We start from the raw sequence: 14,431 nt of genomic DNA, 5'->3' as shown, positions 1-14,431 counted from the left end.
GAAGCTAGGTAAGTTTCAATCGTTCGTTCACTGATTTTCCTGGGGTGTCACATCCTCCCCCCGTTGATCTGGAATTTCGTCCCGAAATTCCGAAGTAGTAGCTTCAGCCTCAGTAGTGGTTGCATTGGTTCCGAATAACTGGGGGTACTTTTCTGTCATCCTGTCTTCGCGTTCCCAGGTGTACTCTGGGCCACGTTTGGAGTTCCAACGAACTCGAACAAGAGGGATTCTCTTGTTTTTGAGGACCTTCACATCCCGGTCCGTGATTTCAACTGGTTCCTCGACGAACTGCAACCGCTCGTCGATAGTGAGTTCTTTGAAAGGAATGATAAGGGTCTCATCTGATAGGCACTTCTTCAGATTCGACACGTGAAAGACATTGTGAACTGCCCCGAGTTCAGCTGGTAGGTTTAGCTTGTAGGCCACCTTGCCGATTTTCTCAATGATTTCGAACGGTCCGACGTACCGCGGATTTAGTTTGCCCCGTTTGCCAAAACGAACCACACCCTTCCAGGGTGAGACTTTGAGTAAAACCCGGTCCCCGACCTGAAATTCCAATGGCTTTCTACGCTTGTCCGCGTAGGCTTTCTGACGGTCGCGTGCTGCCGCCATGCGTTGTCGTATCTGTGCTATCTTTTCTATGGCGTCCACTACAATTTCTGGACCCGTGATCTGACTATCCCCCACCTCTGCCCAACAGAGAGGTGACCGGCATTTACGTCCGTACAATGCCTCGAATGGAGCGGCTTGTATGCTGGTGTGATAACTATTATTATATGAGAACTCCACCAAAGGGAGATGCTTTTCCCAGCCGTTGCCGAAATCAATAACGCATGCCCTAAGCATGTCTTCAAGAGTTTGGATCGTTCGCTCAGACTGCCCATCCGTCTGAGGATGATATGCTGTGCTCATGTCTAACCGTGAGCCGAAAGATTTGTGCATCGCTTGCCATAGTTCTGACGTGAATCGTGCATCCCGATCCGAAATAATGGAGGTGGGCACCCCGTGCCTCGAAACAACTTCTTTGAGATAGATGTCTGCGAGAGTGGAGAACTTATCCGTTTCCTTTATAGCTAGGAAGTGTGCAGACTTGGTGAGTCGATCCACGATCACCCATATGGTATCATTCCCCCGCTGGGATCTAGGTAGGCCTGTAACGAAATCCATGGAAATTTCTTCCCATTTCCATTGCGGTATCGTGGGTTGCTGTAGTAGACCCGCTGGTTTCTGGTATTCCACCTTGACTCTCGCACAGGTCAAGCACTTGCTGACATAGGTAGCGATGTGGGCCTTCATGCTAGGCCACCAATAAGTAGTTCTGATGTCGTGGTACATTTTATCCGACCCTGGATGTACCGAGTAACGAGACTTGTGCGCTTCGTCCATCACCAGTTCGCGTAGACCGCCGTAAAGTGGGACCCAAATACGCCCCGTTACATAGTAGGCGCCGTCTGCCTTCTGTTCCATTTGCTGCCTTGAGCCGCGTAAGGCTTCAGCCCTGACGTTTTCTGGTTTCAATGCTTCTGCCTGAGCATCTCGTATTTGTGCAGGAAGGCTAGACTGAATCGTAAGCTGTAGCGCTCGCACGCGCCGAGGTAAAGTGTCTTTCCGACTGAGAGCGTCAGCCACAACATTGGCTTTGCCTGGATGGTACTTGATGGCGCATTCGTAATCGTTAAGTAGTTTAACCCATCGTCGTTGACGCATGTTCAATTCCTTCTGCCTGAAGATATGCTCGAGACTCCTGTGATCGGTGTAAATTGTGCACTTGGTACCGTACAGGTAGTGTCGCCATATCTTGAGTGCGAAAACAACAGCTCCCAGCTCTAAATCGTGCGTCGTGTAGTTTCGTTCGTGAATCTTAAGTTGGCGTGAAGCGTAAGCAATAACCTTATCCCGCTGCATCAATACACATCCAAGACCCTGTGTCGACGCGTCACAATAAACCACGAAGTCGTCCGTGCCCTCTGGCAATGAGAGGATAGGTGCACTGCAAAGTCTATCCTTTAAGTGCTGAAAAGCAGTCTCCTGGGGCTCTCCCCAGCGATAGGTGACACCCTTCTGTGTCAGTAGTGTAAGCGGCTGAGCAATCTTTGAGAAATCCTTGATAAACCGTCTGTAGTAACCCGCCAAACCTAAGAATTGGCGTATTTCTGTTGGCGTACGTGGTGCAGGCCAGTTCCTGATCGAGTCTACCTTGGATGGATCAACGTGAATCCCATCCTTGTTTACTACGTGGCCTAGAAAGTGGACTTCACGAAGCCAGAAGTCACATTTCGAAAACTTAGCGTACAGCTGTTCCTTTCGAAGAAGTTCCAAAATAAGACGTAAGTGCTGCTCGTGCTCCTCCTGACTCTTGGAGTAGATCAGAATGTCGTCGATGAAGACAATGACGAACTTGTCAAGATAGGGTTTGCACACCCTGTTCATAAGGTCCATAAATACGGCAGGCGCGTTCGTTAACCCGAACGGCATGACAAGAAACTCGTAGTGGCCGTAGCGAGTTCTGAAGGCTGTCTTGGAGACGTCCTCCTCCCGGACTCTCAGCTGATGATAACTTGACCTCAGGTCTATCTTCGAATAGTAACACGACCCTTGCAACTGGTCGAATAAGTCGTCTATGCGTGGAAGAGGATAACGGTTCTTCACCGTCACCTTGTTGAGTTCCCTGTAGTCTATACACATCCTGAAGGTACCGTCCTTCTTTTTCACGAAAAGTACTGGAGCTCCCCAAGGCGAAGAGCTTGGACGAATGAAGCCCTTTTCCAAGAGCTCTTGTAGCTGCTTTGACAGTTCTTCCAGTTCTGATGGAGCTAGACGATATGGTGCGCGAGCTATGGGTGCTGCTCCTGGAGCGAGCTCGATTTGAAATTCGACTTGACGATGAGGCGGTAATCCAGGTAAATCTTCAGGAAACACCTGAGGGTAGTCGCGTACAACTGGAATATCCTCCAATTTCTTTTCCTTCAATGATGCATCTGAAACGAGTGCCAAGATTGCGGTGTGACCCTTCCGCAAACACTTCTGAGCCTTCAAGAAAGAGATGATGCCGACCACTGCACCACTCTTGTCACCTTGAACTTCGAGAGGTTCTTGACCAGAACGTGGAATACGAACGATCTTCTCACTGCATAAGATCTCTGCCTGATGTTGGGACAACCAATCCATCCCTATGACGACATCAAAACTTCCCAAGACTATGGGAATAAGGTCGATGGAGAAAGCCTGACCGGCTAAGACAATACTACAACCCCTGACTACTTGCGTGGCTTCTAAACTCTTACCATTAGCTAGTTCTACGACGTGTTTTGTGTTTAGGGGTGTTGATGTACGTTTTAACAATTTACTGGCTTTCACAGAAATATAACTTGTATCCGCACCCGAATCAAATAAAACTGTAACATAAATATTGTCGAGGAGAAACTTACCCATAACCACATTGGGATCGTTCATTGCATCTCCTCGTCCCAACACGAAAGCTCGACCCCTTGCCTCGTTGCCATTGTTGTTGTTGTTTCCACCGTTGTTGTGCTCGTTGCCCTGGTTATTGTTGTTGTTGCGGTTCTGATTCTGGTTCAACTGAGGACAATCGCGTTTGTAATGACCTTCTGCCGCACACTGGAAACATCCCCGGTTTCCACGCTGTGGTTGCTGCTGCTGTGGGTTTTGAGGAACCGGTGGCGGAAGTTGCTGATTCTGGTTCGCAGGTCGTGAGCTCCTGCAATCTTTGGCTTCGTGCCCTAGCTTGAGACATCTCTGACAACGTTCTTTGCGACACCTTCCACTGTGGTGCCTGTTACACTTGTTACATAGTGGGTGAACTCCCCGGTATCCACCCTGCCCCTGACCGCCAGATGATTGCTGATTCGAATTCTGGTAGTCATTCGTCCTGCGCTGCTGTGCTTGAGACTGAACGGAAACTGATCCCCTGCTGGAATCCCCATCCCATTTCCGTTTGTTGTCGTTGGGTGTAGCAGAAGTAGCAGCTGGAGTAGTAGTTGCACTAACGCGTTTGGGCAGTTTGTTCTGTTCTACTGCCTGATCTGTGAGTCGATGAGCAAGACGCTGGATGTCTTGGATGTTGTCGAGGTTTGCCGATGTAACATGGCTCTGGATCTCTGGCGCAAGTCCCTTGAGATACAACTCAATGCGCTTCACTGGAGGGTCCACCATAGTTGGACACAGAATGGCCAGTTCGTTTGACCGTTTCGTATAGGCTTCAATCTCTGACCCCGTCATTTTCAAGTGATAAAGCTCGTTCTCCAACTTGTGGATGTCATCACGCGTGCAATATTCCCTCTTAATGAGTTCCTTGAAGTCGTTCCAGGGTGTGGCGTTAGCAGCTGCCAACCCTAAAATCTGAACTTGGGCGTTCCACCAAGTTAGTGCTATTCCTTCTAGCGTGCCAGTGGCGTATTTCACCCTGCGAGCCTCAGGGCATTCACAGATCTCGAACACAGACTCGAGCTTTTCAAACCAGTGGAGGAGTCCCACTGCCCCCTCTGTGCCGCTGAAAGTACTTGGACGGCAGTCCATGAAGTTCTTGAAATTGCAGACAGGTTGCTGTGCGTGTTGACCTATTGTGTACGAATAGGGCAAAATTTAAATACAAGGGCTAGTTTAGGAGTGTAGGATCTAAAGATCCTAGTGTGAGTTATGACTACAGGATATACTACCTGCTTGTGCGGCTGCAAGTGCCGCAGCAACTTGAGCTTGAACGAGAGCCTCTAGCTGGGCTTGAGTCATGTTAATTCATCCAGACATGATCTTCATTGTAAAAGTAGCGTAAGTGAGAATGGTTCGCGAGTAGGGCGATGACAGAAAAGCGTAAGCACGTAGGTATTCTCATGTAATAAAGTCATGTGTATCAAAGCGTAATGCGAGCAAAGTTCTATATAGTTCTAGCATGCAGGTAATGAACATAAACCATATTACCTAGGATGTCGAGTCTTGCACGTGGAGCGAAGCGTCGTTGTGGATCGTTGAGAGCACTGTACTGGTTATAGTCTGGTTTTAATAAAAACGTTTTCCCATATTAAAACCAAGTTCTCTATAACCAATAGCTCTGATACCAATCTGTCACACCCCCAAAATCCCACACGCGGAGTACCACCGCTTGGGAGCGTGATATGACCAGGATCAAGCCATCAATCATACCAAACATAGCATTTAATAATGTAAGTAGATAAAGTAATTCATCACGACATGATTGATGTTCAAAACCAAACTTTGTTTAAGTAGCGGAAGCATAATAATGAAAACCCAAAATAAGTTATAAGTTCAAATATCATAAGTGTTCAAATAGCATTCACGATCCTTTGCCCACAACGACCTGCTCCTCCCTGTGCAAGCTCCATATTGTACCTAAGGTCCTGCAAGGCATGCAGCAGAGAGTCAACAACTAGTTGAGCGAGTTCACAGAAAGTAAGTTCAGTAATAGTAATCGTATGAGTCGTATTATGTTCGTTCATTGTTCATGTATAGTATTGGTTTCCATCGCAGCCCTCTAGGCATGTATGGGAAGTTTAAGGAAAGTTCTCAAGTATTCTAGACTATGTATATTTGTATCGCTGGCCACCCTGGCATGTGTGCGAAGTTTAGTATGTATAGTTCGCAGCCTCCCTAAGGCATGTGTGCGAAGATCAGTCATAATATCGCAGCCAACCCTTGGCGTGTGTGCGAAGATCAGTTCCAGTAGGTATACTAGTCTAGCCGTATCTTATCGTTTACCATCCTCACCCTGAGGACCATATCATTAGGTTCCATTAACTATGTACGCACGAAATAATCATCCAATCCCATTCCCACCCTGGGAACCCCATGCCTTGGCTGTGTGAACTCACCTTGGATTTGCTCGGCAGACACACAAAAGGAGAGGGTTCTGGAACTAACAGTGGTCAACCACGTCCTAACAGGGTTACCATACAAGTCAGATTTTGTTCTAGTAATGCACGTATAAACCATATCAATCACGTATTGCACGTTTAACAGTCAAAGCATAACATTCACTACTTGTGCGTCTCGGATGGTTGGGCCATTGAGCTTGTGCGAGCCCAACCATCTTGTGCGATTCAATGTCTAAGCCCAACAAATCCCCGGCCCAACATACAAGCAATCAGTATAACATACACGGCCCAAATAACACATTAACAAACATCTTGTGCGACCTGGATGGGCTTGCCCGATCCGGTTGGGTTGTGCGTTTGGAATTAGCCCAACCCAATAATTAACATACGGCCCAACAGTTAAGAAGTTCACATAAAGGTCTCGGCCCAAACAACAAAGCAGTCAACTTGTGCGATCAGGGTCCTTTGTGCGATCCAGACAATCTTGTGCGACCCAGTTAGCCTTGTGCGGCTGAGTTGGGTTGTGCGATCGGAAGTGGGCTTGTGCGGTTCTATCTGGGCTGGTCGGCCCAACTGCTTAACAATATTACAACAGTTTGATCTAAAGGATCTTGTGCGATTGGGCCATCTTGTGCGGTCAGGAAACTTGTGTGCGATTAACATGTGCGATCCATTTAAATTATCCGAAACTTAAGGAAATCGGTTACACATATAATTAGTTTCCAAGTTTACCAAATCAATTAACAGAATTCCAAACATTCAGTTACTCTAAAATCGATCAAATAGGGATTTTTACATTAAACCTCATGAACCCTAACATGATTAAACATGAACACCAATATATCATAAAACATATAATCGGATTAAACTTTCTAATCTAACCCTATTACCCGAGTTCAACTATATCACAGCCGATTGATTCAAGCATCCGAATCCGAACATAGTATGAATCCCGATTAACCCAAACGTATATCTAATGCTCAATTGCTAACCGTTTTCATGAACATAATAACTAATCCAAACCGAACACATATATGGCCAATAATTCATTCATGCATTAACACTTATCATTCAACCGAATCATAACAATACATCACCATGTAAGTGTATATAACATATCATCATAGAATTTACGGAGGCAAATAGTTGTATACTAACCGATTAGGGATGACAAGGTTTGATCCGAATAACAAAAGATCTCCGATAGGGAAGATGCTTGCCGTCAAGTTGAGAGAGAGGAACCGAACTAGGGTTTGAGTGTGTAGGGTGTTTTGGTGAAAAGTGTAGGATGGTTACAACACCCTAGGTGTTATGCGTATAAGGAGAGTGGGCCGAACTCAATCATGGGCTGCCTTATGGTCCAGATACAAGTGATACAGCCCAAAGGGCTTGTGCGATCGAGTGTGTAGGTGTTGTGCGGTTCGAGTTTCATGTAACTTATATACATACACATAACGTATCATGTACACAATCATTAAAACACAAATCACATAACATTCAATAATCATTCGCTTAGTCAATCAAGTTCACATATGTTACACAACGATAGGTTCTAAATACGAGTTGTCACAACCGCAAACCCCGTACAACCTTCAAGACATGGACCCGAGCTTTTTAACTTACGCGGCTTACTTGAGTGGCGCCCCTGCGTTTGTTCCTCCCACTTTCGGCTATGGTCAAGCCGGCGGGTCTCAACCGTCACAACCCGAAGCCGAACCCGATGTGGAAGTCGTACCGGAGACGCAACCCGAACCGGTGCAAGAAACATCGAAACGCGGCAAAAGGTCGCATAAGAAGAAGGATAAGGACGCACCGCGGCGTACAAAAAATATCATTAAATGGACGAAGGAAGAGGAATTCGCGTTGACTCGGGCGTTTGTCGACATTTCGGAGGACGAAGAGACCGGTAACTATTTTATATAAATATTATTTTACTTATTTTGTTACTTTAATTTTTAACATACAACTTATTATTTATTTTTTTGTAGCAAACTTTCAAACGGGCCCGTTTTTTGGGATAGGGTTAGTGCACTCTTCTTTAGCACGTGGGGTCAAGGCGAACATCGGGACAAAGATTCAATTTCTAGCAAATGGACCGACATCAACAACAAGTGTCATGCGTTCCAAGAAGTCTTCCAACGTAACTACGATAATCGGCCGAGCGGTGAAGGTGACGTGGGGGTTTTAACGAAGAGTTTGGAGGAGTTCGAGAGGACAAAATGCCCTTTCACGTACTACAAGTGTTGGGAGCTACTACGAAAAAGTCCAAAGTGGGCGGTAGTTAATCCAATGACGTCTAGTAGTAGACGTCGGGCTAAAAGGTCAAAAACATCATCCTCCGTTGACCCGTCAACTCCGACATCGGATGCCCGCAATGTTGATTTAAATGAGGCGGTGGACGTTGATGAGGGAATTCAAGAAGAGTTGGTCCGACCCACCGGTAGAAGAAAGGGAACCGGGAAAAAAACGGTCGAGTCGTCTTCCGATCTCGAGTTAAAGGAAGATTTCGAGGAGATGAACCGTCGTCTCCAAGACATTCGCGACCTCGGCCACCAACGTTATGAGATTATGAAGGAACGAGTGGCCGAAACCAAAAAATTTAACGAGATGCAAGAGGCGAGACAAATGGAAAAGGACATCGAGTTTTTGTCCAAACCTATCGACCACCTACAAGGCGATGCGTTGATCCTTGCGCAAATGCGTCGCCAAAAAATTAGAGAAAAATATGGACTCTAGATCATGTTATTTTTTTTAAGTTTATTTTTTCTGTTTTTTTTTATTTTTTTCTGTTTTTTTTATTTTTCTGTTTTTTTTTTATTTTCTGTTTTTTTAATTTTTATTTCAAGTAATGTAATTTTATTTTTAAATTAGTGAAGTTTTTTTTTATGTTTTAAATTAAAAAAAATAATTGTGAGATGATTGAATGGGGGTTATTGGCATAATGCCCCACTACGCCACTTTTGCTATAATGCCCCCTTGCTGACTAGGACGCCACATGTCGGATAATGCCCCATGGTGGGGGCATTATAAGGTGTTACCACTACACATGGTCTAAGTGTGGTATTTATACCTTTTGGGTATGCTGATGTGGCGAGGTAGTTATGGCCGAACCTGTCATTGTCACACAGTTAGAATTGTGGGCCCAGATTAGTTGGGGATGATCCTTTATCTTCGGTGAACGGCGTTCGGTTCAGTCAATGTTATGTTGGTTTGGAACTCTTAATTACCGGTCCTTTTAAAAGTAAGAGTAAGTATTGGATAAGGTGAGGGTCTAGTGAAAACTGGAGACGCCACGACGTCGTTCCGTTGGCCATGTTTTTTTTGTTTTTGTTTCCGCCACCGCACTCACTCGCTTAATAAGCAAAACCCTAAGGAAGGAAGGAAAAGGCCTTGGTTGTAGAGATAGAGATAGATAGGGTGGCGATGGAAGTTACAGCGGGTCGAAAGGCGGTTATTGATATGTCAGTAGAAGAGCTGGTGGCGAAAGCAATAGTTCCGGTGAAGAAGGAATTCCTTTGTCCTGCACCTACAAGACTCAACACTCCTCCCACCACCACCACCACCTCCGCACCACCTGTCAGCAAAGAGAAAAAGTCCAAAAGACAGATCAAGCGAGAAAGAAATCAGGTGCTTTTTTCGCTAGGATTTCTTTTTTTGCAATTTCATACTCATCATAAATAAATAAATAGTATTTATTTGTTCAAACAATACAAGTCTAGACTAGATTGATGGTTTAGAACCAACAATGTTGGCTTTATTTTTTAAATGTGCAATTATTTTTATGTTACATTCACCAACCCAACCCAACCCTTGTAGTTAATTTTAGTTAAATAATGGGTTCAAACACACCAACCAACCCGTCTTATTTAGTTGGTGGTTGGTCTATAAAATGTAAACACCCCTTCTAGTGTGTGTAACCGGTACAGGCATAGCTGTCAATAGCAAATAGCGGACGATAGCGACAAGCTTCCTAAATGCTACGTAGCGATAGCGATCAAATATCGGGCGCTATTTCATGTTTGGCGATACACTAGAAGAAAAATTTCTTATGTATATTTTACCAAAAAATATAAAAAAGCTAAAAAATTTACAAAAATCTCGCTATTTACCGCTATTTGTCGCTACCAGCTATATAGCGACATATGAGCGCTACACTACGCTATTCGCTATAGCGGGCGCTATGCTCGCTATTAATAACTATGGGTATGGGATGATGTTACTATGACATACTTGTATTTGTATATGAATCCTTCTTTGGTGGTTACATTTCTGGCATTTTACTTGCAGGAAAAGCAATCCACACGTAACCTCTGTCCCATGGTTGCCAAGACAGGAAGAGTAGATTCATGCTCTTATAAAGATAAGTGCCGCCTTAGCCATGACATACAAGCATTCAAGGCTCAGGTAGTACTCATTTTACCACTTCATTTTCATCTACTTAATTAATTAATTAATGATGACACTGGATGTTATTGTTTAATGCAGAAACCGGCTGATTTAGAGGGCAAGTGCCCCTTTGACAGTCCATGCCCCTATGGCTTGGCCTGTAGATTTTTAGGTACACATACAACTGATACTGATACTGCTGCTACCGCAACTTCAAATGAGCATAACAACTCTGAAGTCAATGCCTTAAAAAAAGATGTCCAAAAGCTTCTGTGGAAGAACAAAATGGAATTCCCCAAGGCAGATGCTATACTCAAACCCCTTGGTCTAATGGTATGGTTGTCCCATTTATCAGATGGACCATTTTGTGACCCGTTTAGTTAAATAGGTCCACCCGTTTGAGTTGTTCATATACACGATTTTATGTGTCCGGGTCAGGGTCAGCCTGCTTGACGTTTATCGTTCCACTACATAATAAAATCTTAAAAACGTATAAAGTCATTTTGATTGAAATGTAGGGCCCAGCAAAGTCAAAGAAGACACTGGAGGCTGATAATAAAGAAGAAGGTCACACAGTTTCAAATCAAAACGATTGCTGTTCAGAAGTTTATGAGAAAGTTGAAGATGATCCTAGGCCCCTGAAAAGAGGAAAATCAAACGATGAAACAAGTGATTTAATTACAGAAACTAATGGTTTGTTGTTTCTGTTGCTTATTATTATTATTATTATTATTATTTCTTTCTGATGAATTTATATAATACTTTTGTGACAGGTGAAGGCCATATAGAAAGTGATAAAAGCTTAAAGGTGCACCCTCGTGAAAGGAAGCTGATTGATTTTAGGGATAAGCTATATCTTGCTCCTTTAACCACAGTTGGGAACCTTCCCTTCAGAAGAGTTTGCAAAGGGTTAGGTGCTGACATAACATGTGGTGAAATGGCTATGTGCACAAATCTTATACAGGTCTATATTTGCTTCAGATCTTATACTTACTTAGTGTTAGAGGGTATCCTCAGAAGTAGACTGAATATGTAAAAACAGGGTCAGGCTGCAGAATGGGCGCTGTTAAGGAGACACGCGTCTGAGGATCTGTTTGGAGTACAAATATGTGGGGCATATCCTGATACGGTTGCTCGCGCTGCTGAACTTATTGAACGTGAATGTAGGGTGGATTTCATCGATATCAATATGGGTTGCCCAATTGATCTTGTGGTTAATAAGGGAGCTGGCTCAGCTCTGCTTTCAAAACCAATGCGCATGAAAAATCTTATACATGCCGTTTCTAGCACAGTTGACATTCCAATAACTATAAAGGCACGGACGAGTTACTATGAGGGTAGAAGCCGCATTGACTCTGTAATAGCAGATGTATGGGAATGGGGGGCGAGTGCAGTCACTATACACGGCCGATCCCGTCAGCAACGTTACACCAAACAACCCGATTGGGAATATGTATATGAGTGTACCAGAAAGGCCCCTGATACCCTGCAAGTCATTGGGAATGGAGACATCTTTTCACTTTCCGACTGGAAAAAGCACAAGTCTAATTGCCCACAACTTTCATCATGCATGATTGCGCGTGGGGCTCTAGTAAAGGTATGCGCTATTTATTATTATTTTCACTTTTTTTTTAATTAAAAAAAAAAAAAAAACTGCTGATTTGTTGTTTGTGTAGCCCTGGATCTTCACAGAAATCAAGGAACAGAGGGACTGGGACATCAGTTCTGGGGAACGGTTAAATATTTTGAAAGATTACGTGCGTTTTGGACTCCACCACTGGGGTTCCGACACAAAAGGTATGTGGTTGGTGTTGATTATTCTCTACTGTTTGTTACTCAAATACTGGATATAATACACAGGGGTGGAGACAACTAGGCACTTCTTATTGGAATGGCTTAGTTACACATACCGGTATGTTCCGGTCGGACTTTTAGAAGTGGTCCCTCAGAGACTGAACTCGCGCCCACCCGCATACTTTGGCCGAGATGACCTGGAGACATTAATGGCTTCCGAGTCTGCAGCTGATTGGGTAGGGTATTCATTCCTTGTCTCTTTTATCCTATGTGGTTACGTTTTATTTGACACATCAAACGTCTCTGCAGATTAAAATCTCTGAGATGTTACTTGGAAAGGTTCCTGATGGATTCACATTTTCACCAAAGCATAAATCCAATGCCTTTGACAAAGCTGAGAATGGCTGAGTATTTCTCTTTTATCTTTTACCCCATGCCCCTATTTTTCATGACACCAAGTTTTTTAGGTGTTTGTTTACAGGATTTGCTGTATTGAACTTGATAACAGTAAGTACAATTAAATTTTCAACTGGTGTCTGCGGGCACGTAGACATGAAAACAGTCAATTTTAGTCAAGGCTGAAACAGGTCTGCGCTGCGTACCATGTCAAAGCTTAGACTAACATCCTTGCAAGATCTTCACTTTTTAGATCCCTTCTTTGAAAAACTGGGTTGGTTCATGGTTTGGAATCGACTACTGAACCGGTGGTTTACCCTTTCTATTTAGAATGTTCAAGACCCTTATTTTCGTTTTTTATTACAAGCTAAAGGTTTTGAATTATTAAAGATCAAGTTCAAACTGTCCGTAGTGGCAAATTGGGCTGGTTAGCCTAACCCAACCCAGGATCATTAGTATTAGATAAGAGGTGAAGGGGTAAACCTAGAGTTAGGATCCAATACAAACCTTATCTTGTGTAAAAACACTGAGCTTGAGTTTGATTAATTGAATTAAGGGTTAAGATTAATTACACATTATTATTAAAAATAACTATGCTATTTAATGAGATTCAAGGGTGTTTTGGTCATTTTCCATCAACTAGTAATTCCAACTCGTTTTTAAACCTGAAATAACTTTTATTTACTTTGGTATTTTATTAAAAATATCATACCATGAAATCAACTTTTTTTACATTTTTTAAAAAGTTACAAAATGGTGTTTTACAACTATGTTGATAATTGTAACCAACACTTTTACAAGCAACACATACATTTGTATAATCAGTACAAACATATATATATATATATATATAGGGTATCATTTCAGAACTCTATATATTTTCAGAACTTGTAGAACTCATCTAGACCATTCAATAATATAATCAATGGCTCAGAAGTATAATGTCAATTTTGTAATTAAATCTAAAAGTAGGGAGATTAAATAAAGAAAATAAGGGTATTATAAGGATTTTAACCAAATTCTTAATTAACATCTCCTATAATCACTCATCATTCCTTAAATCACGTTCTCTTGATATTTCTCTAGCCCTAATTCCATATTAAAGTAGCGTTCAACCAAAAGCTTCAAGCTCCTAACCTAAAAGCTTAAAGCTCCTTCAACCAAAAAAAGACTTTTTATTAAGTAGGAGCTTTTTCTTAAAAGCTTAAAGCTAGAAGCTCCTAAAAACTCCTAAAAGCTCCACGCCAAACATACCTTAACTCTAAATCTCTACGTATTCTTTCTTTCAATCAATAATCAGTTCCAAATCATATAAGTTTTAAGCTTTCTGTCACTATTCATTAAACAAAGTATGCTATTAACTTTTTATTATTATATGAATGTATTAAAAGTTGACATTAATGGTAGTTCATCGAACCTTTTCATGCTCATGATTTTTCCTTTTCCATAGTTCATCTATTTTTTATTCACCATTCAATTTTAAATTGATGATTAGTTCATAATTTTCATAGAGATTTACATAAATGTCATTAAATGTTTAGTTAAATAAACCAATAACCAGTATCTCTTACTGAGGAAGAGATACTTAGTAGAGAATTGTGGGTGAAAACGTTGACTGAATTGGAAGATAATATGGAAGACCTAAAACAAAGAGCGAAAATGAAGTGGTTAACTGAGGGTGGCGAAAACTCCTCATTTTTTCACGGTATGATCAAATGTCATCAAAAGATTAACAGAATAAACAGGCTTATCTTTAATGATGTCTGGATTTCACATCCAGAGTCCCTCAAAATGGAAATTAAAAGTTATTTTGAACATTTGTTCAAAGAGGAGATCCATAACAGGCCTAGTTTTATAAACAATGGCTTCAAGGTACTTTCTTTAGAACAATCTGCTACGCTAATAAAAAGATTCCCAAAGGATGAAATCAAGGAAGCAGTTTGGGATTGCGGCGGTGACAAGACTCCTGGACCGGATGGCCTTACTTTCGGCTTTATTAGGCATTTTTG

At 42.6% G+C, this 14,431-nt stretch overlaps 1 protein-coding gene across 1 annotated transcript; it reads left to right on the top strand.

Moving 5' to 3' along the window:
- Window positions 1–9,088: 9,088 nt before the first annotated feature.
- Window positions 9,089–12,674, top strand: LOC110926282 (tRNA-dihydrouridine(47) synthase [NAD(P)(+)]-like). The gene is made up of 9 exons (XM_022170034.2): window positions 9,089–9,473; window positions 10,134–10,250; window positions 10,332–10,565; window positions 10,751–10,925; window positions 11,006–11,196; window positions 11,275–11,829; window positions 11,909–12,029; window positions 12,093–12,262; window positions 12,336–12,674. The coding sequence occupies exons 1-9, from the start codon at window positions 9,270–9,272 to the stop codon at window positions 12,432–12,434; spliced, it is 1,866 nt and encodes a 621-aa protein (XP_022025726.1). The 5' UTR covers window positions 9,089–9,269; the 3' UTR covers window positions 12,435–12,674.
- Window positions 12,675–14,431: the final 1,757 nt, after the last annotated feature.

This window comes from Helianthus annuus, chromosome 17 (assembly GCF_002127325.2).
Source record: "Helianthus annuus cultivar XRQ/B chromosome 17, HanXRQr2.0-SUNRISE, whole genome shotgun sequence".
Lineage (NCBI taxonomy): Eukaryota > Viridiplantae > Streptophyta > Magnoliopsida > Asterales > Asteraceae > Helianthus > Helianthus annuus.
Note: the sequence above shows the minus strand (reverse complement) of the source record. Positions and strands in the feature narration are given on the sequence as shown.

Bases quoted from the DNA above. Each gene is read 5' to 3' on its own strand.
- LOC110926282 (XM_022170034.2), top strand. From the start codon at position 9,270: ATGGAAGTTACAGCGGGTCGAAAGGCGGTTATTGATATGTCAGTAGAA. The intron at 10,251-10,331 runs GTAGTACTCATT...TGTTTAATGCAG, and splicing joins TACAAGCATTCAAGGCTCAG to AAACCGGCTGATTTAGAGGG. The intron at 12,263-12,335 runs GTAGGGTATTCA...ACGTCTCTGCAG, and splicing joins CCGAGTCTGCAGCTGATTGG to ATTAAAATCTCTGAGATGTT.